General features: G+C 44.3%; 1 protein-coding gene and 1 long non-coding RNA gene across 18 annotated transcripts in view; one reads left to right on the forward strand and one right to left on the reverse strand.

The window, feature by feature from the left end:
- The window catches only part of scarb1 (scavenger receptor class B, member 1), a 217,008-nt gene that overhangs the window by 53,010 nt on the left and 139,429 nt on the right, over positions 1-24,569 (forward strand). For all 17 annotated transcript variants that reach the window (XM_069933456.1, XM_069933460.1, XM_069933458.1 and 14 more), the window contains 3 exons: positions 9,412-9,527; positions 10,705-10,871; positions 22,512-22,630. In XM_069933456.1, coding sequence (XP_069789557.1) covers positions 9,412-9,527; positions 10,705-10,871; positions 22,512-22,630 — 402 coding nt within the window. The remainder of the gene's footprint in view (positions 1-9,411; positions 9,528-10,704; positions 10,872-22,511; positions 22,631-24,569) is intronic.
- LOC138761407 (uncharacterized) lies at positions 10,675-17,056 on the reverse strand. Its single transcript, XR_011356311.1, has 2 exons — positions 16,002-17,056; positions 10,675-10,991 (listed from the first exon to the last, which is right to left on the reverse strand). It is a non-coding gene; the product is annotated as an uncharacterized lncRNA (long non-coding RNA).

Consider the following 24,569-nt stretch of genomic DNA (forward strand, 5'->3'; position numbering starts at 1 on the left):
AGTGTCATGGCTGTATTCAGTGAATGTAAGGTGGGCTCATCCATCAAGGCAGTGTTTTCACTGTTTTTAAAAAAAATTTAATTTAATTTTCAATTAAAAAAAAATGTAGACCTTCCAGTCCACGAGCCCGTGCTGCCAAATACCCCAATTAACCTACGACCCCTGAATATTCTTGAAGGGTTGGAGGAAACCCCCGAACACCTGGAGGAATCCCACGCAGACCCGGGTAGAGCATGCAAACCCCTCACAGACAGCACTGGATTTGAACTGTAATGGTGTTGCACTAACTTTCTCTTCTTTGGCTTGGCTTCGCGGTCGAAGATTTATGGAGGGGGTAAAAAAAGTCCACGTCAGCTGCAGCTGCACTAACTAGATCAGAGCTAAAAGGTCCAATCACTCTCATAGTCACCAAAAATCCTAATCAGATGCAAGCTCCCACTTGCCCGCATTCAGTCCACACTCCTCTAATCCCCTCCTATCCATCGATTCATCAGTATTTCTTAAAGATTCAAAATTCATTTATTGTCATGAAGACATACAGAGCATTTAATATGACACAGAATTTCCTTCTGCCTGCTGTAAGGCAGTCAAAGAGTTGCCATGAGCATTGCCCGGCACCCCTTACAGTAAGAGAGAAAGAGAAGCAAAAGAGAGTCCCTTCAGAGTCACTGACCCGTGTTTAAAGCCGGGTCGGGTCTGATCAGTGCATCCACACTGAACCAAGAAAAGCTGGTTCAGTGTGACCTTTAACACAGGGAACTGGCATCCTGGTGCAAGAGGAGGTGGGACCTGCAGCATGACAGCATTAGCGTCCCGGGAAGGTGGGCAAGCCTTTTACACTGGAGCCGACGTTAAACGCGTTGACCCTTGGTGGGTAAGTACCAGGATGAAAATAAACCCCCCCCCCCTCCCCAATACTGTGTTGGTCGTGGTAAGTGAAATGGTAAAAGAGTGATTAAATACTGGCTCGAGGGAGCAGAGGAAAGAAATGGTGAGCAAGTAAGCAGTATTATTCAAAGGGCTTTTACTGGGGGCAGGTTTAATTAATTAATTAATTTGTTACTAGGTCAATTGGTTAGTGGGCCAATAAATAAGAGGGGAGGTACAGGGAGCGGCCAGCGAGTGAGCGGAGCAGCGAAGGAGTGGGACTTACAGGCTTTGGCTCATCAGGCTTCGTCAAAAGCAGGCGAGGAGAAAGGTGGGCTTTCTTATTTACCCTTCATGGGTCAGTTTTCCATTAAAGAGCTGAGACAAGCCTATAGGGTTAGTACTCTGTTCAAGATGCCAAATGTGGGAACCATGGAGGAGTTATTCCCTCCCAAGTGGACATGTCTGTGTCAAGTGCAACGAGGTGAAGCTCCTTAGAAACCAGGTTTGTGATCTGCAGCTTTGGCTTGAGGACCAGTTGCTCATCAGGGAATGTGAGGAGGTGAGTGAGAGGACCTTTCCCCTCCCCAGAGTGCATGCATACAAGGGGTGTACTGGGACACAACTATTAAAGGATAAAATTAAAGAAGTGGAGTTACAATGTGATGATCTGAGGCTTATTAGGGAAAGTGAAGAAGTTATTGACATGACTTTCAAGCAGGTGGCTACCCCCAGATTGGGGGGGGGGGGTCAGTTAAGTGGACTGCTATCAAGGGAGGGAGGAAGGTTGCTCAGTCAGTGGCGAGCACGCCACTGGCTACTCCTCTTAGCGACAAATATATTGTTTTGGATGTTGTTGAGAAAGATGGCCAGTCTGAGATTGGATCAAGGGAGCCAGCGGTGCAAAATGAAAGGACGAGGGGTAAGGTGGTCATTGGGGACTTCATCATCAGGGGACAGACAGAAGGTTCTGCACACCTGACAAGTATTTCCGCATGGTATGTTGCCTTTCAGGAGCCAGACTGCAGGATATCTCAGATCGGGTTCATGGCATTCTGAGAGAAATGTGCGAGCAGCCGAATGTCCTGGTACACGTGGGTAGCAATGTCATTGACAAATTAAGAGAGGAGATCCTGAAGAGGGAGTACCGTGAGCTAGGACGGAGATTAAAAAGCAGGACCTCCAGGATCATAATCTCAGGGTTGCTACCTGTGCTGCGTGCAGGAAGGGGAAAAATTAACAAAATTAGGAAGTTAAATGTATGGCTGGAGGATTGGTGCAGGGTGCAAAGTTTCGGGTTCATGGATCATTGAGGTCTCTTCTGGGGGAGACATGACCTCTACAGGAAGGATGGGTTGCTCCAGAATCCAAAGGGCGCCAATGTACTTGCAGTAAGGTTTAATAATGCTGTTGGATATGTTTTAAACTGAATTGGGGGAGGGGAACCAGATTGATAGGGAAATGGATAGGAAGGAGAGCATATGGGTAGCTCCGATAGACTGTGAAATCTCAAAGCCGGAGGGAGCAAAGAGGGATAGGAGAATTTCAGAGAGGGTGTCAGGTAGAAAATTGGAGAGAGCAGGGTGGTACAGTTTCAAGGTATTATATATGACTGCATGGAGTATAAGGAATAAAATGGAAGAACTTGAGGCGTAAATGGACATCGGAGGTTATGATGTTATCGGAGTTACAGAGACATGGCTGCAGGAAGGACAGGATTGGGAAATTAATGTTCCAGGATATACATCTTATCGAAAAGACAAAAAGTTAGGTAGAGGAGGTGGAGTGGATCTGTTGGTGAAGAATGAAATTCAGGCGATGGAAAGGAAAGACATTGAATCAGGTGGAATAGGGTCTGTTTGGATAATGTTGAGAACTTGCAAAGGCAAAACAACCATAATGGAGGTTATATACAGACCTCCAAACAGTGGCTCTGATGTGGGAATCAGTATAAATAAAGAATTAAAAATGGCATGTCAGAGTGGTAGTGATACAGTAGTTATGGGTGACTTCAACTTGCAAGTGGACTGGGAAAATCCATTAGGTGTGGGAAATCTAGAGAACGAGTTTATTGAATGTCTCCGAGATACATTCTTGGAGCAGCTTGTGATGGAACCTACCAGGGGTAGTCGATTATGGACTTAATACTGTACAAAGACATGGAGCTAATAAGGGACCTTGAGGTAGGGGTGCCATTAGGTAATAATGACCATAATATGACTTCATTTAATCTGCAAATGGAAAGGGAGAAGAAAAGGAAGTCAGAAACATTAGTGCTACAGCTGAATAAGGGTGATTATATAGCTATGAGGGAGGAACTAGCCAAAATAAAATGGAAGGACATTCTAGCTGGGAGGACAACTTGGCAAAAATAACAGGTATTTCTAGACATTTTTCACTGGATTCAGAATATATTCATCCCAAAGAGGAGGAAAGGCTCTACGAAGAGCAAATGGCAGCTGTGGTTGTCAAAGGAAATCAAGTGCAGTATCAGGTCCAAAAGAAATAAGTATAATATGACAAAGCAGAGTGGGAGGTTAGAGGATTGGGAAGCCTTTAAAAAAAACAACAGAGAGAAGCTAAGAAAGTCATACGGGAGGGGAAAATGAAGTACGAGAGTAAATTGGCAAGTAATATAAAATAGGATAGCAAAAGCTTTTTCAGTTGTGAAAAAAGGAAGAAATTGGTTAGGGCCCAAATTGGGGCCTTAAAAATGGAGAAAGGTGAAATTATCAATGGGAACATGGAGATGGCATAGGAATTTAACAAATACTTTGCATCTGTTTTCATCAAGGAGGATAATGGGTTATGATCAGATAAGGGGTAGGGGTCAAGCAGTATCTAGGGACGGTGAAATTATCTAAGGAAACAGAGAATCTGATGGAGATCCAGGTCCAGAAGCAGGTGGTTGTGAGCAAATTGTTAGAACTGAGGCCTGATGGGCTGCATCCCAGGTGACTGGGAATGGTGGCTCTGAAAATTGTGGAAGCACTGGTCGACATTTTCCAAAGTTCTTTAGATTCCGGGGAAGTGCCTGCAGATTGGAGAGTTGCCGATGTTGTACCACTTTTTAAGAGAGAGAATACGGGAAATTATAGACCAGTCAGCCTGACGTCGGTGGTGGGGAAGATATTGGAATCTATCATTAAAGGAGAAATAGGAAGGAATACTAGTATCGGTGCTCATCAGCATGGGTTCCTTAAAGGAAAATCTTGCTTGACTAATCACCTGGAATGTTTCAAGGACATAACAAGGAGGGTGGACTTGGGAGAGCCAGTGGATGTGGTGTACTTGGATTTCCAGAAAGCCTTTGATAAGGTCCCACACCGGAAGTTAGTTAGTAAAATCAAGGAACATGGTAATGGGGGTAGGGTGCTGTCATGGATAAATGGTTGAGAAATAGGAAACAAAGGGTTGGGATAAACGGGTCATTTTCTGGATGGCGAATGTGACGAGTGGGGTCCCGCAGGGATCGGTGTTGGGTCCTCAGTTGTTTATCTTTTATGTAAATGATTTGGATGAGGGGATTAATAACTACATATGCAAATTTGCAGATGACACTAAACTGGGTGATGGTGTGAAGTGCAAGGAGGATGTCAGGAAATTGCAGGGGGACTTGGACCCACTAGGAGAGTGGGTGGAGAAATGGCAGATGAAGTTTAATGTGAGTAAATGTGAGGTTGTCCATTTTGGAGGCAGAAACAAAAGAACAGAATATTATTTAAATGGTGTTAAGCTAGGGAATGGGGTAATGCAAAAGGATCTGGGCATACTTGTTCACCAGTCATTGAAAACTAGCATGCAGGTTCAGCAAGCGGTGAAGGCGGTGAACGGTTTGATGTTGGCTTTCATAAAGAGGGGATTGGAGTATAGGAGTAGAGAAGCCCTCCTGCATTTGTACAGGGCCCTGGTGAGACCTCACCTGGAGTATTGTGTCCAGTTCTGGTCCCCATATTTAAGAAAGGACATACTTGCTATAGAGGGAGTGCAGCGCAGCTTTACAAGATTAATTCCCAGGATGACAGGATTGTCATACGCCGATAGGTTAGAAAGACTTGGATTAACTCCGATGGAGTTTAGAAGGATGAGGGGAGACATGATTGAGGTATTTAGGATTATCAAGGGGCTTGACAGGGTGAAATCAGAGTACATGTTCCCAATGATGGGTGAGACTAGGACTAGAGGGCATATTTTAAGAATACAGGGAAGGCCATTTAAGACAGAAATGAGGAGAATCTTTTTTACCCAGAGTTGTAGATCTGTGGAATGCATTGCCACAGAGGGTAGTGGGGGCGGATTCACTGGATAGATTTAAGAGAGAATTGGATAAGGCTCTTGTGGGCAGGGGAGTTGAGGGTTATGGGGATGTTATTGAAAGAGAAAGATCAGCCATGATCCGATAAATGGCGGTGCTGGCTCAACAGGCCAATTGGCCTACTCCAGCACCTATTGTCTATTGGCTTTCAACGAGCAGTATGAAAGCCCCAGTGTTCATGGATTCGCCTCCAGCACTCCCGCAGTCTTTGCAGCCACACAGACTTCTGTTCAAACCATCAGCAACCTGAGCTCCAGATCCAAACCTTCAACATAATCAGGAAACATTCAGCGACTGAGGCCATTTGGGAGCCCGTCTTACCTTCAGCACCCACTCGGACCTCGGTTCTGATACCTGGTTCCCATGAGTTAGGCACTAGCAGCCCGTGCAGGCCCCCCGACCACAAGATGCCCGCAGCCTGTGTGGGTCCTTCAGCCGCTGACCCCCTTGCTGCTCCGCTGCCATGGTGACTTTCCCTGTACGGTTGTAAGGTACCTATATCCACCACGATGGCAGCTCATTCCTGTGCCCGCCACCCTCTGTAAAAAGGTGTCCCCTCAGGTTCTTCTCAAATCCTCACCCCCCCCTCCAAACTTTGTAGCTATACCCTCCATCCTAATCTAGGAAATAGATGGTCACCTTATTCATGCCCCTCATGATTTCATAGACCTTAATAAAATCCCCTCTCAACCTATACTCAAAAGAAAACAGGCCTAGTTCACTTCCAGTTTCTTGGTGAACCTCAACTTCTCTAATCCTGGCTATATTCATAGACCTCTTCTGAAGTAGCTAGGCGACCAAACCTACACATAGTATTCCAAGAGTGGCCCTGGTTCAATTTACCCAAATCCAACACCTCTTACTTCTACCAGTTGAACTGTATCTGCGATTCCTTATCTTAATTCCCCATCTGGTCTATATTTTGTTTCAAGCCCACGCAACAATCTTCACTGTCCACCATAGCACATATTTTTGTTTCCTCATGCTTAGTTACCTTGCCACAGAAATCTTTTATGTACAGTAAAACCCTTGGTACCCAGCACCTATAGGGATTGGTAACCTTATAACCATTTATGGAGCGGAAACAGGCCATGTTGGCCTTTCGAGTCCGCACCGGTTCACTGATTTTGTGCGCCCTCTTCAGGCAATGGTCCCGTTCTTCTTCTTCTTAACCAGGGTCTCAATATCTAGATTAATAAGTTTGCAGACATTGTTCGCTGTTCGTCTTTTCTTAATAAATCCAGTTTGATCTTGTTTTACAATTTTAGGTACACAATTGGCCAATCTGTTTGCTAATAATTTTGCTATTATCTTATAGTCTGAGTTAAGTAGAGATATTAGTCTATATGATGCTGGTGTTAATGGATCCTTCCCTGTCTTTGGTATTACTGTAATTATTGCTGTCTTACATGAATCCTGCAAGTTTTGTGTTTCTTCTGTCTGGTTTATTACTTACAGGAGAGGAGGAATTAATAACTCTTTAAATGTTTTATAAAATTCTATTGGAAATCCATCTTCTCCTGGTGTTTTATTGTTCGGCAGCTTTTTAAATATATCCTGCACTTCCTCTATTTCAAATGGTTTTATTAGTTTGTTTTGTTCCTCTTCTTGCAATTTCGGCAGTTCAATTTTAGCTAAAAATTCCTCTATTTTATCATCTTTATCCTCGTTCTCAGTTTGATACAATTGTTCATAAAATTCCTTAAAATTTTCATTAATCTCTGTTGGATTATATGTAATTTGTTTGTCCTTTAGAGGCCAGATAAGTGTATTTTCTGTTTGCTTGAGGTTTACTCTTACAATCCCTAACTAATACGCCTGCATTAAGAATAAACAGTTTAAAAGACAAAAATGCTATACTGTACTTACACTGAACAAACTTCACTTGCATGAATATACAATCCTTAATTTACTTTATTTTGAGTCACATTCTTTGAAAACATTTAATTGTTGCTGCATCTGTAGGTTTCTCCTCTCCACGGAGCTGCCTGAAAGATGAACAATAACATTATAGATAATTAATCCTCCTCCCCCAAGTTTACAGATAAAGAATCTGACCGGAGTGACTCTTACAAAGCAGGGATAAGGCGACACTTTAAGAGAGTCACCCCAATGGCGAGTGACATCAACCAGCTCTTCATCCTGGGCGATGCCATTGCTGTTTCACACAACTTTATTCAAACAGCTGCTATGAGCAAAGCCTGACCAAGCCCTCAGCTGGCTGGATATCTGCTCCCATCTTCACCAAAGGGTTATGTGTTACTTCAGAGAATATTTACTTTTACTATTTTAAACTTGCATATTTTTAGCAAAAGAGATTCCCTTCAGAGTCACTGAGTGTCCGAGGATTCCCCTCCGGTGCTCCCACTGCCTATGCAGCCGCACAGCCTTCGGTCCAAACCTGAGCTCCAGATCCAAACCTCTGAGGTGATCAGGAATTCCCCCAGCCCCCTCTCTCGTCCTTGTCTTGATACCTGGTACCTGTTCAGCCAGCCTCGAGCCAGTCTGCAGCCCACGTGGGCTCCTCTTCCCAAGTCACCAAAAGCCCACCTCCTTTGTGTTCTTCGGCTGCAGAGCCCCTCACCTGTCCATTGCCATGGCCACCATCCTGCAGGGTCGTCTCCTCTGCTTCTCGGACGGGGGGGTTATTCTCCCCATTTTCTGGCGCTCTGTGCCAGGCTGCTGCTCCCCCAGAATCTGTAAAACACCCCCCCCTCGAAACTGCTACCAAACACAGGCACCCGCCATCTTGGGCCCAAATCCCACAGTCGCAGGATTTTAAATAAAAAAAACATGGTTAGCTCCTTTAACAGGCTGTTGGGAGCCTGAATGGAGCCATGCGTAGTTGGACTGGGCAATAGAACCCTGTGGAGAAGTGCTGCATCTCCTCCACCCACTCTCCACAGGCACCCTCACAGTTACAGCAATTGTGGTTGTGTTATGCACTGTTGTGACAGTAAGAAGATACAAGATTCAAAGACTGAAAACACAGGCTTTATTCAGCTTAAACTCTCTGCTGCGGCTAGCTGTGCCCTGCTCCCAAGTGACTGACCTCAAGAGGGGCCAGATTTGGCTTATATCCTGGCGGATGATTGGCAGCCGGCCACGTGTTGTCTGTCCTCCAGTGATCTTCCTGCAGGTACAGTGATCACCCCCTGCAGTAGGCTAGTGATGTATCACCACAGGTTGCTCTATTACTGGAAGGATGTGGAGGCTTTGGAAAGGGGACAGAAGAGGTTTACCAGGGTGGTTTAGAGGGGACGAGTTATGGGGGAGAGGTTGGATAAATTTGGGTCATTTTCTTTGGAGCTTCTGAGGTTGAGGGGAGATCTAATTAAAGTGGTTAAAGTTTAAGGGAGATGTGGAGCGCAAATGTATTTACAGAGAGTGTGGTGGGTGCCTGGAATGGGCTGCAAGTAGCGGTATTGGGAGCAGGTACAATAGTAGCATTTAAGAGGCTTCTAGATGGACACATGAATACGAAGGGAATGGAGGGATATCTCTCGGATGAAATCAGAGTTTTAGTTTGATTTGTACATGTTCAACGTAGATACATGAAGGTCCTGTGCTAAGTGAAATACAGAGCCTGCAGATGCTGCGATTGTAGTTAAAAACCCAGAAATGGTTGAAGAAACTCAACAGGTTTCGCAGCATCCACAGGAGGTAGAGATATTTTACCAACATTTCAGGCCTGAAGAACTGGCCGGGGGATGGTCCAGCCAAAAGATGTTAATTGGATGTGATAAGGTGAGAATTGATTTTGGCCCTGTGAAAGGAGACTGTGGGAAAAGGGGAAGAGAGAGGGAGAGAACTGGATGGGAAAGAGACAAGAGGTAAATGGGGGGTGGTGGTGTCAGTCTGGCAGGGCATGAGACCATGGACTGGGATGGAGAATTGAAATTGCTCAGGCCCAAAACGTTGGTATTATATCTTTACCTCCTATGGACTCTGCGATACTGGCTGAGTTCTTCCCGCATTTCTGTGGGTTGTTACCTGTGCTGTATTGTTGTATGTACTCTTCATCCTTACCTTGATGAAGGGCTCAGGCCCGAAACGTTGGTTATGTACCTTTATCTTTCCTCTATAAAGTACACTGTGACCTGCTGAGTTTCTTCAGCATTGTTTTTATCACAATCACGGTAGACTTTTGTGTTTCAATCCATGTGCTCTATGTTGTAGTCCAAATCCTGGAAATGTTGATACTGTATCTTTTTTTCCTCCAAATCCAGGTAAACTACTGGCATTCTGAGCAATGCAACATGATAAATGGAACGGCAGGTGAAATGTGGCCTCCTTTCTTAACTCCTTCAGACACGTTAACGTTTTTCAGCCCAGATTCTTGTAGGTAGGATACTGAATGTAGTTGATCTCTCCTGCACATTGTTTCCCAGAAGTACCATGTCTCTGGTACACTGATGGGGCTTAAAGCATTACTGGCCACCAGCAGCACTGAGTTCTGAGGGAAATTCTTGTGTTTTGGAAATTGGAAGTAGAAAATGGTGAAACTGGGTTCCTGTTCCCATCGTATGGGGTTGACCCATTTGGTGGAAGCAGTTTATGTCATGCTAAAATTGTATTGGCTGAATTGCTGTGACTCTCTCCATGGACTTTTACCCAGCCTTTGACCAGAAACCTCAGCAGTCCATTTCTCTCCGGTGACACGGCCCGACTTGCTCCAGCTTTTCATTGTGGCTAGTGTTGTCACTGTAGGCCATTGAAAATCTGTCAGCGCACGATGATGATTGCAGTAGACGTCTTTTTCAAAGGTAATGGAACTGGGATGAGGCTTAATGAGATATTAAAGTGAGGGGAAGGGATGTTTAGACTGGATGTTGCGCATGTGTATAAGAGCCATAGAGCTTCATAGCCTAGTGATGGGCTCTTTGACCAAGCACATGCATGACAACTAGGATGCCAAGCAGTGCTAATCCCTGCATTGGACCAATGTTCCTCCACGTCTTTCCTATCCAGATATCTGCCCAGACACCCGTAATAATTGCATCTACCGCGACCATCTCCTTTGGCGGCTCATTCTACTTGCCTCTCAAATTAAATTCTTCCCTCTCACCTGTACCCTTTAGTCTTAGCATTCCCTACCCAAAGGAAAAAGACTAACGATTCACACTACCTCTGCTCCTCTTAAGTGTTCCCTCTAAGCTGTGCGAGTGCACAAATGTGCGGGCAGTGATTTCATTTGGGCACCTGCACGCATACCTCTAAGAACCTCTAAGTTCATTCCCTAGTCTGTGAGGCTAATAACCCAGCATCCCCTTGTATTGGAAGTTCTCCATTCCAGGCATCAGCCCAGTGAATCTCTTCTGCACTCTCTCTGTTGCAACCATATTGTTCAAGTGGTGCGATCAGAAGTGGACACAGTGTGCCGTGTGTGGCCTGATTATTCCATGAATTGATCCTTGGTTGTGTTGAGAGTTTGGATACAATTATTTGAAGAGGAATGTTTTGTTTTGAAAAAAAAAACATTTTGTAGCAGCTGAGTAAAATGTCTCTTTTTAAAATTATAGAACGTTGGAACTAGTGTTTCAGAAATCTGGTTGGACATTTGATATACCATCCTTCCGCTACATTGCTCCAAAGTCGATGTTTGCAAACGGAACAGTGTACCCTCCCAATGAAGGTTTCTGCCCGTGCAGGCAGTCCGGAGTTCTAAACGTTAGCACATGCCGACACAGTGAGTATCTCTGAGCCTGGGCAGCAATGTTCTTGATATATTCGGGGTCTTGTCATCCCAGCACTGGATTGGTGTCAAATGCAGCAGTCTTTGTCCATGCAGATAGAGTTTCAGTAAAATCTAAATGCAGATAATTTCTGGATTATAGAACGTTACAGCATAATATAGGCCCTTTGGCCCACAATGTTGTGCTAACCAATATAAACCTACACAATAATCTAAACCTTCCATACTTCACACCCATAACCCTTCATTTATTTTGCATCCATGTGCCTGTATCAGAGACATTTAAATGTCCCTATTTATATCAGCAAAACCCCCGGCAATGAATTCCAGGTATTATTCCCTTGCCAACGTGTCTGCCCATGGTCTCATGCATTGCCAGACTGAGACCACCCACAAATTGGAAGAATAACACCTCATGTTCCACCCGGGCACCCTCCAACAGGAGGTCATTAACATTGACTTCTCTTGTTTCTGTTAACCTACCCCCTCCCCATCTTTCCCTGTCTTGTTTCCCCCAGCTCAGCTTCCATGGAGGTCCAATGTGCCGTCTCCCCTCCACCAGTCAATTCTCACCTTCCCTCTCTCCTGTGTCCCATCCATATCCAATTAACACCTTTTGTTTGTTGGTCTATGCTTCTCCTCCAGCCCATTCTTCCCTTCTCCCCAGCCTTTTCATTCAGACGCCTGTCTGCTTTTTCATTCATACTTTGAAGGGCTCAGGGCCTGAAACATTGGTTATAAATCTTTACCTCCTGTGGACATGGGAAGACTTGCTGAGATCCCCCAATTTTTCTGTGTTTTTACCCACTATTCTCTGCTTGACTCTGATGTCTCCCCTAAACATTCCTCTTCTCACCTTGTACAGATGTCTTCTGGTGTTTGTTACCCTCGCCTCGGGAAACAGGTGCTGATTGTCCACCCTATCTATGACTCTCATATTCTTGTAGACCTCTAAGTCACCCCTCATCCTTCATTACTCCAAAGAGAAACCTTGCCTCATATGATGTGTTCTCCAATCCAGGCAACATCCTGATAAATCTCCTCTGCACCCTCTCCAAAGCTTCCACATCCTCCCTTTAATGAGGCAACCAAAACTGAACACAATATTCCAAGTGAGGGCTGGCATGGTTGGCACAACGCCTTTATAGTACCAGGGAATGGGACCGAGGTTCTAATTCTGCACTGTCTGTAAGGAGTTTGTATGTTCTCCCTGTATCTGTGTGTGTTTCCCAGGGGCTTCAGTTTCCTCCCACCCTTCAAAACAGTTTAGGTTAATTGGGTGTAAATTGGGCAGCATGGACGTGGGCTGAAATGGCCTGTTACCATGCTGTATGTCTGTATGTATATATGTCCAACCAGGGTTTTATAGAGCTGCAACATTACCTCTCAATTCTTGAACTCAACTCCCTGACTAATGAAGGAGAACTGTCACAAGCTGTCTTAACTACATCAACCCAAGGCACCTCTATTTTCAACACTATTAAGAATTCTGCCATTAACATGTACTCTGCCTTCAAGTTTGACATTCCAAAATGGATCACTTCACACTGAACTGGATTGAGCTTCATCTACCTCGTTTCAATTTTCACACTATCCACAACACCCCCAACCTTCATGTCATCTGCTTACTGACCCATCCCTCCATGTCTTTGTCCAGGTCATTTATTTAAATTACAAAGAGCAGGCCACCCAGAACAGATTCCTGTGGGACTCCACTGGTCACTGACCACCAAGCAGAATGTATTCTATCCACTACCAGCCTCTACTTTCTGTAGGCATATCAACTCTGAATCCACACAGCAAAGGTTCTGTCGATCCTATGCCTCACGACTTTCTAAACCAGTCTACCACAGGTGTTTTTGTCAAATGCCTTATTAGAGTCCAGATAGACCAAATCTACCACCCTACCTTCATCATTTCATTTTATTTCCTCAAAAAACTCAATTAGGTTTGTGAGGGACGATCTTCCCCCACAAAGCCATGCTGATGGTACTTTAAATGCTTGTAAACGCTGCCCCTAAGAATCCGCTCCAATAGTTTTCTCACCATTGACGCAAGACTTATTGGTTTATAATTTACAAGATTCTCCCTATTACCTTTTTTAAAGAAGGCGTCTACATTTGCAATTCTCCAATCCTCTAATCTCTCCCCTGTGGCCAGGGACAGCACAAAAATGGTTGCTAATGCCCCAATAATCTCTTCCCTTGCTTCCTGAAGTAATCTGGGGTTGATCTTGTCCATTACTGGGGATGTCAATTCTAATGTTTATAATAAGATCCATCACTTCTCTCTAAGGTCAACATGCTCCAGCACCCAAGCTTGTTCTATACTGACCTCAAATTGACTAAGGTCCCTCTCTCTGATGAACACTGAAGCAAGGTATTTATTGAGGATCTCCTCTGCCTCCAGGCACATGTCATCTCCTTTATCCTTAAGAAGCCTTACCTTCACCCTTGTCATTCTTCTGTTTTCCTGTTTTTCTTAATCCTACTTGCCAAAGCTTTGTCATGCTCCCTTGTAGTTCTCCTAGGTTCTTTAAATTTTTAATAACAGGCCAATTTAGCCATGAAAACATGCTGCCCAATTTACACACCATTAACATACACTCCCGGTATGTTTCGAACTGTGGGAGGAAACCAAAGACCCTGGGGAAAACCGACTCAGACACGAGGAGAACGTACAAATGCCTTACAGATAGCATGGGATTCGAACCCTGGACCTGATCACTGGCTAACTGCTACATCAACCGTGCTGCCCAAATTTCTTAAGATATTTCTTGGCTACCATATAATTCTCGTGAGCCTTTCCTGTCTTTTTGCTTCCTAAACTTCGTGTATATTTTCTTCTTCCTCGTAACGAGCTACTCACTTCCTTTGTCAACCATGGTTTCCTTATCCTGCCATGTCTTCCCTGTCTCAGTGGAACAAACCTATCAAATGGTCCCTCCGCATTATTTCCGCAAGAACATCTGTTTTCAGTGTACTCTCCCAAGTTCTTGCCTAATCTCATCATAATTATCCTTTTCCCAATTAAAAAGCTATCCAGGTATAATAAAGATCAGGGAGTTGTGGTCACTGTCACCAAATTGCTCCCTCACTGAGAGCACTGTCACCTGACCGGGTTCATTACCCAGTACTATTAATTTTGTCTTTGGATGTATTAATTGAGAGGGGGTGGGGGGGGGGGGGGGGGGGGAGGCGAAATTGGACCCAAAGGTGAAGCTTGTATATAATTGGAAATGGTAGTGTGTTTTTTTTGTTATGGATTGTTGACACTGTTTGAGTTTGAAAAATTATAAAATAAAATATTCAAAAATACATATTTGGAAAGTTGAAGTCTCCCATAACAACAACCCTGTTATCTCTGCACCATTCCAAAATCTACCGACTTATCTGCTCCTCAGTGTCCTGAGGCCAATTTGGGGGCCTATAGGCTTCTCTCAAAACAGTGATCATTCCCTTCCTGTTTCTGACTTCCACCCACACTGACAATCCATCCACAGCATCCCCTATTCTGCAGCTGTGTTACTATCCCTGATTAGTAATGCTACTCTCACAACCCCTCTTTAACCTCCCCATCCTATCCCTTTTAAAACATATAAACCCCAGTCCCTTCATCAGCGAAATCTCTGCCTTGGCCACAGCATCGTAATTCCACGTGCTAATCCATGTTCTAGTTTACCTCTTTTATTCCTAATACTTCTTGCATTGATATCATCACATTTCATACCCTCCAACTCCTTCACTGCAGGTCTTTCCTCACAAACTCACTACACATTTTCACCATCTGCTTCATTCTCTGCCCGATCATTCTGTTTTCCATCATCCTGGCAAACTAATTTAAACCTATCCCAACAGAAGTAGCAAGCCTCCCCATCAGGATATTGGTCCCCTTCCAGTTCATGTGTTACCTGACCTTTTTGTACAGATTGTACCATCCCCAGAAGAGAAGCCACTGATCCAGAAGCCTGAAACCCTGCCCCCTGCACCAATTATACAGCCACGTATTCATCTGCCATATCATCCTATTCTCACCCTCACTGGCACGGCACAGGCAGTATTCCTGACATTGCTCGCCCTGGAGGTCCTGCCTTCCATCTTCCTACCTAGCTCCCTGTATTCCCTCTTCAGGACCTCATCCTTTTTCCTACCTAATGTTTTTACCACCGGCGTTGGGGAGTCAATGCACATAGGGGCTTGCCACTGTGTACGTTCTCGGGAAATGCCCTGCCCAACCGTTGACTGAAAATCTACGGGCCTTCTATATGTTTGGGATCAGCAATCCCAACATAAATTTTTGGTGGACACAGGTTTGGAGGTTAGTGTTTTTCCACCAACTGGTTTCGATACACGTTATCCTACCCCTAACCTCCAACTTGTAGCAGTCAATAGTTCCAACGTACCCACGTATGGCACCAAAAAATGAATGTTCAGATCGAGGGGAACATTTACCCATGGCCCTTTATTATAGCAACAGTGTCACGATGCCATGAAATGGATCCGAGATAACCCAGACCCTGGCACCTGGGAGGCAACAAACCATCCATGTGATTCTTTCATGTCCATAGAATCTCCTGTCTGTTCCTCTAACTATTGAATACTCAATCACTTCCGCTCTCCTTTTCTCCCTCCTTCCCTTCTGAGCCACAGGGCCAGGCTCCGTACTAAAGGCCTAGTCACTGAAGCTTTGTCCTGGTAGGTCATTCTCCACCCCCCTCCCCCCCCCCCCCCCACAATATCCAAAGAGGTATACTTATTATTGAGGGGAACAGCCACAGAAGAATTCTGCACTACCTGCCTACTTGCCTCTGCTTTTGCTGTCCTGACAGTCACCCAGTTACCTGCCTTCTGCAGCTTTGGTGTGACCGCCTCCCTGCAACTCCTATCTATGAACTCCTCATCCTCCCATATGAACTGAAGGTCATCGAGCTGCGGCTCCAGGTCCCCAACATGGTCTGTAAGGAGCTGCAACTCGATGCACCTCATGTCAATGTAGTTGTCAGGGAGATGACAAGTCACCCAGAATTCCCACATCCAGTAATCCTGTTGCCATTCAGACTATTTTACCTTGGCAGTCATACAAGGTCAAAGAATATATAACAATAAACTGTCACCTGAGTCTTACCTTAGTCTCCACCTCTTCTTCCGAAGCCTCTTGGCCAAAGCTTCAACTCACCACTCTAACTCTGGCCCACACCTACTTCAACCGTCCTGCTTTCGTTCTCTCTCGCTCCAACTCCCGTTCACTGGAAAAGAAACTTACCAGCACAGTACTCGCTTACTGAAACGGTAAGAGACATTAGACTCTTATTATTGCAGAGTTCTTTTGAAGACCCCAGGGCTGTAGCCGCAGAGGCCGATGTCCTGTGGCTGGCAAAAAAAAACACACCAAAAGGTCTTTGGACAATGTCACTGTATCACAGCTGTGTGCATCCAGCACCACCATTGTTGACACAACTTCCCAGCGCTCTCAACACCAGCTCCTATAACGAGGTAATGATTCATCAGGCAGACAGCCTGTTGACACTTCCACCTGGTATTTTTACCACCAGCGTTGGGGAGTCAATTCACATAGGTGCTTGCCACTGTGTACGTTCTCGGGAAATGCCCTGGCCAACCGTTGACTGAAAATCTACGGGCCTTCTCTATGTTTGGGATCAGCAATCCCAACGTAAATTTTTGGTGGACACAGGATTTGGAGGTTAGTGTTTTTCCACCAAATGGTTTCGATACACATTATCCTACCCCTAACCTCCAACTTGTAGCAGTCAATAGTTCCATCGTACCCATGTATGGCACCAAAAAATGAATGTTCAGATCGAGGGGAACATTTACCCATGGCCTTTTATTATAGCAACAGTGTCACGATTGCTACTCATGGCCGATTTCCTACGAGCTCATTCATTCATGGTGGATTTAAAAGGGCGATGGCTGGTGGATAGTATCACCTTTTAAACTATTCGCCTGGCAGAATCGCATGTTCCTGCGCTATGCCTTCAAGCCCTGCATAAGACTGTTGATGTTCTCCAGACTTGTAGAAGAGTTTCCTGAAATTACAATTCGGCAGTTTTAAACCTCACCTTATTTCTACCAAGGGCCCTCCCTTTCATGCTAAGGCACGTTGCTTGCCTCTGGAGAAACTGCAATTAGAATTCCACAACATGGAAGAGCTGGGGATAATTTGCAGATCTGACAGCCCATGGGCATCTCCATTACCTATAGACCTTGTGGAGATTATAGATGGCTCAACGACGCCACTATACCAGATCGCTACCCTATACCCGATATTCAAGATTTTTCAGTGAATCTGCATGGGACAAAAATCTTTTCAAAAGTGAACTTGATGCATGGATATCACCAGGTGCAAGTGGCAATAATTATCCCTTTCAGATTGTTCAAATTTTTACGTATGCCTTTTGGGTTAAAAAATGCAGCTCAGACCTTTCAGCGAGTTATGGATGCAGTAGAGGGTGGCATGGCTAATGACTTCATTTATCTACATGACACATTAGTCACCAGCAAAACTAAAGAAGAGCACATGGAACATCTGCGTACACTCTTTAGAAGTCTGTGAGAATTTGGACTGACCATCAATCCAGATAAATGTGTTTTTGGACAACAGTCCACAGAATTCCTGGGGCATTCAATCACCTACAAGGGCATGGTTCCGCTGCCTTCCAAGATCGATGTCATTACTGAATATTCCAGACCAACCACTGTCAAAGGTTTGCGAGAGTTCTTGCGCATGGTTAATTTTTATCATCGATGCCTTCCAGCAGCAGCTCACATTATGAAGCCTCTGTTCAATCTGCGATCTGGTAATGCCACATCTATTCAATGGACCAATGAAAGTTGGAATGCTTTCCTAAAGACAAAGGAACTATTAGCTCAAGCATCCACGTTCAGTTATCTAGTCCTGAACGCAGCCACCGCCCTTTCAACGGACGCGTCTGATGTGGCTATAGGGGGCGCTATGCAGCAGTGTGTCGATGGACAATGGAAGCCATTGGCATTCTTTGGCTGCCATCTCCATGAGGCTGAGGAAAAAATGCAACATCTTTGATAAAGAGCTCCTAGCCATATATTTGTCCACCTGTCACTTCCGTTACTTTTTGGAAGGCAAATACTTCACCATGTTCACAGAGCATAAACCCTTGATTTTCCAAGGTGTCGGAGCCCAGGTCAGCTCGACAACAGCAGCAGCTATCCTTCATTTTGGAATTTTATACCAGAATAATGCACATTTCTGGAAAAGACAATGTAGTGGCTGATGCTCTTTACCGCTCAGTTGCACTCGAGGTATCAGCTATGGACCATGGTATTGTCTATGCGGCTCTCACCACTACTCAAGCCCAAGATTGTGAGATGGAGTCGTATTGCACCTCAATAACCAACCTACAAATTGATGCCGACAGCAAGCTGCTCTTTTGCGATGCCTCAACAGGACATCCACAGCCAGTGGTTCCAGTTTCGTGGACGACGTTGCATTTTAAATTCTGTTCATAGTCTTTCTCATCCATCCATCAGATCGACGGTTCATCTGATTTCAGACAGATTTGTTTGGCACGGTCTGAAGAATGACATCACACAAATGGCCAGATCTTGTGTAGTTTGTCAAAAAGTCAAAATCCATCGGTATACGAAAGCACCGCTACAACCCTTCCCACCGGTAACTCGCCACCTCGACCATGTCCATGTGAACATTGTGAGACTAATTCCAGGTTCATGAGGCTACTGTTACCCCTTCACAGTGATCAATTGGTTTATGAGATGACTTGAGGCAGTCCCCATGTGGATGCTTCTATGGACTCTTGTGCACAAGCATTCCTTAATTCCTGGGTGCCTGCTTTGGCAGTGGACCTCAATTTACATCTTCATTGTGGATGGCCTTATCTCTGCTGCTCAGCTGTAGGCTTCATCATACAAGTGACTATCACTCACAGTCCAACAGGAAGGTTGAACAATTCCATTATCACCTTAAATCAGCCTTAGTGGCCCGTTTGGATGGTCTCAACTGGGCAGACGAATTACCATGGGTGTTGTTCCGCATTAGGACAATTCCAAAAGAAGATCTTCACACTTCATCTGCAGAACTTGTATACAGCGTGCCTTTGGTGGTCTCAGGGAAATTCGTTCCACACGAATCCAGTAAAGATGAAGATCCTAAAGAGCTGCTGAGCAGACTATGGGATACCGTAGGCAAATTATCCCTTGTTCCACCATCATCACGTGGCAAACATGTTTCTTTTGTACCACACAAACTGAAGGACTATGAATACGTGTTCGTACATAGAGGAGCACATGGTCAGCCTTTGCAGGCACCATACGAGGGACCATACAGGGTGATGAGAAGAACGAAGTCAACCTGCATCTTGGACATTGCTGGGCAGCCTCTGTTGTTCACAGACAGGTTTAAACTTGCCCATGTTGACAAAACTGCCCCATTCAACAGCCAGCGGTCTGACGCAGGGGTGAACCTCCCAAAAAACTACCTGGTGATAGTGCCAGTTCTGGGGAGGTGTGTGTGAGTGTAGCGGCACTATAGATAGACTTCAACTCCCAGAAGTCTAGCAAACCAGCACGGGACATCATGACTTGGTTCGCATGGTTCTGCGTTTTTAAAGAATACGTGTGAGACTTGAGTAAACGAGTTCTGATTTACCTGCAGCTGTATGTGTCGTTATTTCCTGTTCGCCAGCCACCACTGCCTTTTCAGTGGCTACAACCTGTTCAAAGTGGAAGCCAATTTACCAAAGCTGTACCACTATCTCCCCACTTTGAATGCTGGTTGATTAGTACTGCAGCTTCCTCCTCCATCTTCTAAGTCAAACTGCTAATTGTCTCTGTGCTTGTCTTGAACCACATGAAAACTTGCACCAGCAACCCGGGAACTATGGACTCATCTTCACCCATTCCAAACTGACCTGAGCCACCCTGTTCCAATTTGTCTCTCTTCCCTGAGACTGCATTCTGGTGCACCTTGGTAATTGGTGGCACGGGAGAGGAATTAAACCCTTTGAGCAGAGATGAGCACTAGAGTGGAGATTTCTGCCCACAACCTTTGGTGCCCTGGCTAATCAAGAACCTATCAATCTTTCCTTTCAATGCACGCAAAGACCCGGCCTCAACAACCACCTGTGGAAACCATTTCCACAGATTCCTCTGCTTCTCTGTTCTAAGCAGACACCCTTCAATCCTGAAGTTGTGATCGCTTGTCCTTGACTCTCCCATTGTGGAAAACAACCTTTCCACATCTGCTCTGTCTACGCCTTTCAACATTCAGAATGTTTTAATGAGGACCCCCCCCCCCAATTAAGGTGCAAAAAAATGATTACAGTTTACAGATAAGATTGTGAAAGGCATAGAAGAGGCTGCTGGAGGGGGTGGGGGGGGGGAGAGGTTGTCTGAAACTTGACATGATAGTATGAAGGGCCTATTCCTGTGCTGACTGTTCTCTGTACACGGCTGAGTCTTGTAGGCAGCCAAGTAACAGGGAGATGGAGGAGAAAAATTAGCCCCTGGAACAGTACTACAGTTCTGTATAGGAACAGGTCGTTCAGCCCTGAAGGACCTGCACTGAACATTAAATGAAATTTAATCTCTACTTTGATACCCCTGAGCGTAAAGCCCTGTAAAAGGTCATGGACAGAGACCAGGACATCACAGGCAAGGCCCTCACCACCATCGAGAACATCTACAGGAAACGCTGCTGTCTGAGAGCAGCAGCGATTATCAAGGATCCGCACCACCCAGCACACGCTCTGCCCTCAGGAAAGAGGTACAGGTGCCACAAGACTCACACCACCAGGTTCAGGAACAGCTGCTGCCCCTCCACCATCAGACTCCTCAACAACAAACTCAATCAGGGACTCATTCAAGGACTCTGACTTGTACACTTGGTGGATTTTCTTTCTCTCTGTATTGCACAGTTTGTTTACATGTGTGCATTGAGTACAGTTTTTTATTTGCACTACCAGTAATTGGTTATTCTGCCTGGCCCACAGGGAAAAAAATCTCTGGGTTGCAAATGATTCCATACCTGTACTCTGACAATAAATCTGAAATCAGAATATCCCTCCTTTCGCTGCATATTCTCACATCCATTAAGAAGCCGAAGAAGCCCACTAAACATAGAGAAGAAACTTCACCAAATATCTTTAAACTTCCCCTACCTTCTCTAGTGTGCAACATTTTGGCTGCCTATATAATGCCTCTCATAATGTTATAAACGTATATCAAGTCTACCCTCGGCCTCCGACGCTCCAGAGGAAACAACCCAAATTTATCCAATCTCTCCTTAAAGCTCATACTTTTTAATAAAGGCAGCATTCTGGTAAAGCCCTGTCCAGAGTGCCAATACCCTTCCTGCTATGGGATGACTAGATTTGCTTGCAGTATTCCAAATAGACCTAACTAAAGTTTTATTTAGCCATAATGTGACTTCTGTGCTCAATGCCCTGACCAATGAAGTCAAGCGTACCATTCGGCACCTTTATCATACTATCTACTTGTGTGGCCACTTTCAACGAACAATGGACCAGGACTCCCAGATCTCTCTGTGCATGAATGCTTTTAAGAGCCCTGCCATTAACTATACTTTCACATTACATTTCACATACTCCTAAAATACAAAATCCTTCAATCATAACTTGATAAAAATCTCATTCAGAGATTTGAGCAAGAACTCTTTGCACATTATTTATTATGAAAATATTTAATTTCTGTATTGCACCATCAGTTTGCTTACATTTCATTCTTTGTTTACATTTCTATCTGTTGTACAATTTTTTCAAGTACAGTTTTTTTTACACTACCAATAAGTAGAAATTCTGCCTGGCCCTCAGGAAAAAGTATCTCAGGGTTGTATGTGATGTCCTGTAAGTACCTAGACAATAAATCTGATAGATGCAGGAAAATTGTGGGGGTGGTCGCTGGTTTTTGGGCAGTCCCGGATAAAGACTATATCGGCAGTTTGGGTGTTCAGGTAGGGGACTGACATGGTGGTATAGAAATTGGTGCTACCACCTTTCAGTTCCAGGGACCCAAATTGCATCCTGTCCTTTGGCGCTGTCTGCCTGCAGTTTATATGTTTGTGACTCATTGGGTCTCCTTGGATCCTCTGTTCCCTCCCACTTCACAAAGATGTGTTGGTTATTGCTGGAGGTGAGTGGTGGAATCGCGATAGAATATGAAATATGTTGGGGAAAGATTAATGGGGAAATGGATACTGGATACTGGGCACAGTATTCATGGACAATATCTTCAATTGAATGTTAAATTTTATTTACAGCACGGTAGAAGCTGATTCTGGCCATTTAAACCTGTTCCTCCCAATTTCTTCCAAATTAACCTGTGGGAACAGTGGGAGGAAACCCATGCAGACACAGGGAGAATGTACAAACTTCCTTACAGACAGTACTGGATTCGGACCCCGGTCATTGGCCCTGAAACAATGTTGTGCTAACATCTCCACTAACCGTGACTCTAACTGTAATTGTAAACCATTTGCTCTGGGTTATTAATTCCTGCCTACAATAGTTTTGTTTCACGAGCACACTTGTTCCCATATCTCGATTGCTATTCCTTTCTCCCACTGGCAATATTCATGTGGAGTTTTGATCTCTTTCCCCCCCAGATTCCCAAGTCTTCATCTCACATCCTCACTTCTACAATGGTGACCCTGTGCTGTGGGAGGCTGTTGATGGCTTGCACCCCAATGAGAAGGATCATGCACTGTTCATTGACATCCACCCTGTGAGATCTGTTAACTCATAATGTTTAGGATGGACTATTGTATGGGGGGGGGGGGAATAATGTTTCCAAAATTTATTTAATCCTATTTGCAAACTCTTTCGTGATAACCTGTGTTAAATAAACATAAAACCTAGGGTGTAATTTCTCTTTTTCTAGCATGGTAACAGAGTTTATTGAAAACGTTCTCCTGTATTTCAAAGGAAATAGCTGTATTTACTAGAAATCTGAAACAAAACCAGATTTTGGAAGCTCTCTGATAAAAGTTCTTCAATCATGAGCTCATGATAGCAGAGGGATAAATTTAGACACTCAATTAGAACTTGGAAAAGTAAAGGGAATAGGAAATAAAACAAAAATCCACAGACACTGTGGTTGAAGTAAAAGCACAAAATGCTGGAGAAACTCAGCAGGTCAAACAGTGTCCTTTATGTAGCAAAGGTAAAAATACAGAACCGACGTTTAGGGCTTCAGCCCTTCATCAAGGTGTGGGAGAATGCCGGCAGGCATCCGAACAAAAGGTGGGAAGGCATGGTCGGAAAGGCAGGAGAAAAGAGAATGTTCACTTTGTTGTGGGCCCCCAAATAGTCATCAGAAATTGGAAGAACAGATGTGTAGGGAAATAACAGACAGCTGTAAGAATAACAGGGTCATATTACTGAGAGACTTTAATAGGTACCTATGGTGAAAAGGGCTTGGATGGGGTGGAATTTAAGTGTGACCAAGAGAACTTACTCAATCAATATACAGTAAAACCCTGGTATCCAGCACTTATGGGGATTGGTAGAGGTTGGATAAGTGTATTTTCTGGTTGCTTGAGACTTTCTCTTGTAATGTCTAACTAATACATCTGCATTAAAAATAAACAATTTAAAAGACAGAAATACTGGGGAGCATGTCACGTGATGACGTGGGGATAGACTCCAAATCCCTACTCTCCTCAAAAAAGTTGAAAAAAAGGTTGAAAAAGTTAAGAAAACTAGAAGAAAAAAATGTCGGAAGATTTAAAGAACAATTTAAAATGTCACCAAAGAAAGAAAAACCAGCTGCAGTAATACAAGAAACCGAGCAAGAAAAAGACCAAGATAAAGAAGAAAGGCCTACCTTGAAGAAGAATCCAGGAGCTGTTCGGAAGATACTGGCCGGGAGCCAGAGAGACCTTGGACACTGCTGTGCAGGATCTCTCCTGACAATGGCTGCCTGCTACAGGTGAAGAAGTGACTGCGTACGCGCAGAATAAAAAAGGAAGCAATTAAAAAAAAAGACTTGAGGCTTCCAGCAAGAAGAGCAAGAACTACTTTCTGAACAAGGATTTATGGATGGAATGATGAGACAAATGAAAGAATAATTTATCTCTCCAGCTGATATGAAAAAGTACCTGGATAATTTCCAGCAGTCTATGATGTTATTAACAGAAGAAGTTAAAAATGTGGAGAGAGGGTAGCTGAAAATAAGAATTTTACAAGGCAAGTGGAAAAAATGATGCAGCAGGTGGACAAAAGACTTAAAGTTCTGGATGAAAAAAATTAAAGGAAAAGAATTTGAAATTCAAGACATTAAGGAACAAATGCAGAAGGTACAAGTAGAAGCGGCTGCAACAAAAAATCAATTAAGGCAAAATATCGACATTTTAGAAAATTTTAGCAGAAGGTATAGCAGAGATTGTTGGACTTAAAGAAGATGATGAAGGACAGGAAATTAAGTTTTTACAGCATTGGATTCCGAAATCTTTGTGGGGGTGGGGGGGTAAGTGAATTTCAAGGAAAGACATTGAGATGGAGAGAGCACATAGAACACTAAGCCACAACCAGATCAGAGACCTCGTCCGATTAAATTTCATCGTCGCAAAGTAAGAGAGAAGATCTTAGAACTGGCAGCTAAACAAAGACAGTTACCTTTGATTTATAATGGGAATAAGATTTTCTTTTACCCTGATAGAAGT

The sequence above is a fragment of the Narcine bancroftii genome, chromosome 4, assembly GCF_036971445.1.
Source record: "Narcine bancroftii isolate sNarBan1 chromosome 4, sNarBan1.hap1, whole genome shotgun sequence".
In the NCBI taxonomy this organism is placed as follows: domain Eukaryota; kingdom Metazoa; phylum Chordata; class Chondrichthyes; order Torpediniformes; family Narcinidae; genus Narcine; species Narcine bancroftii.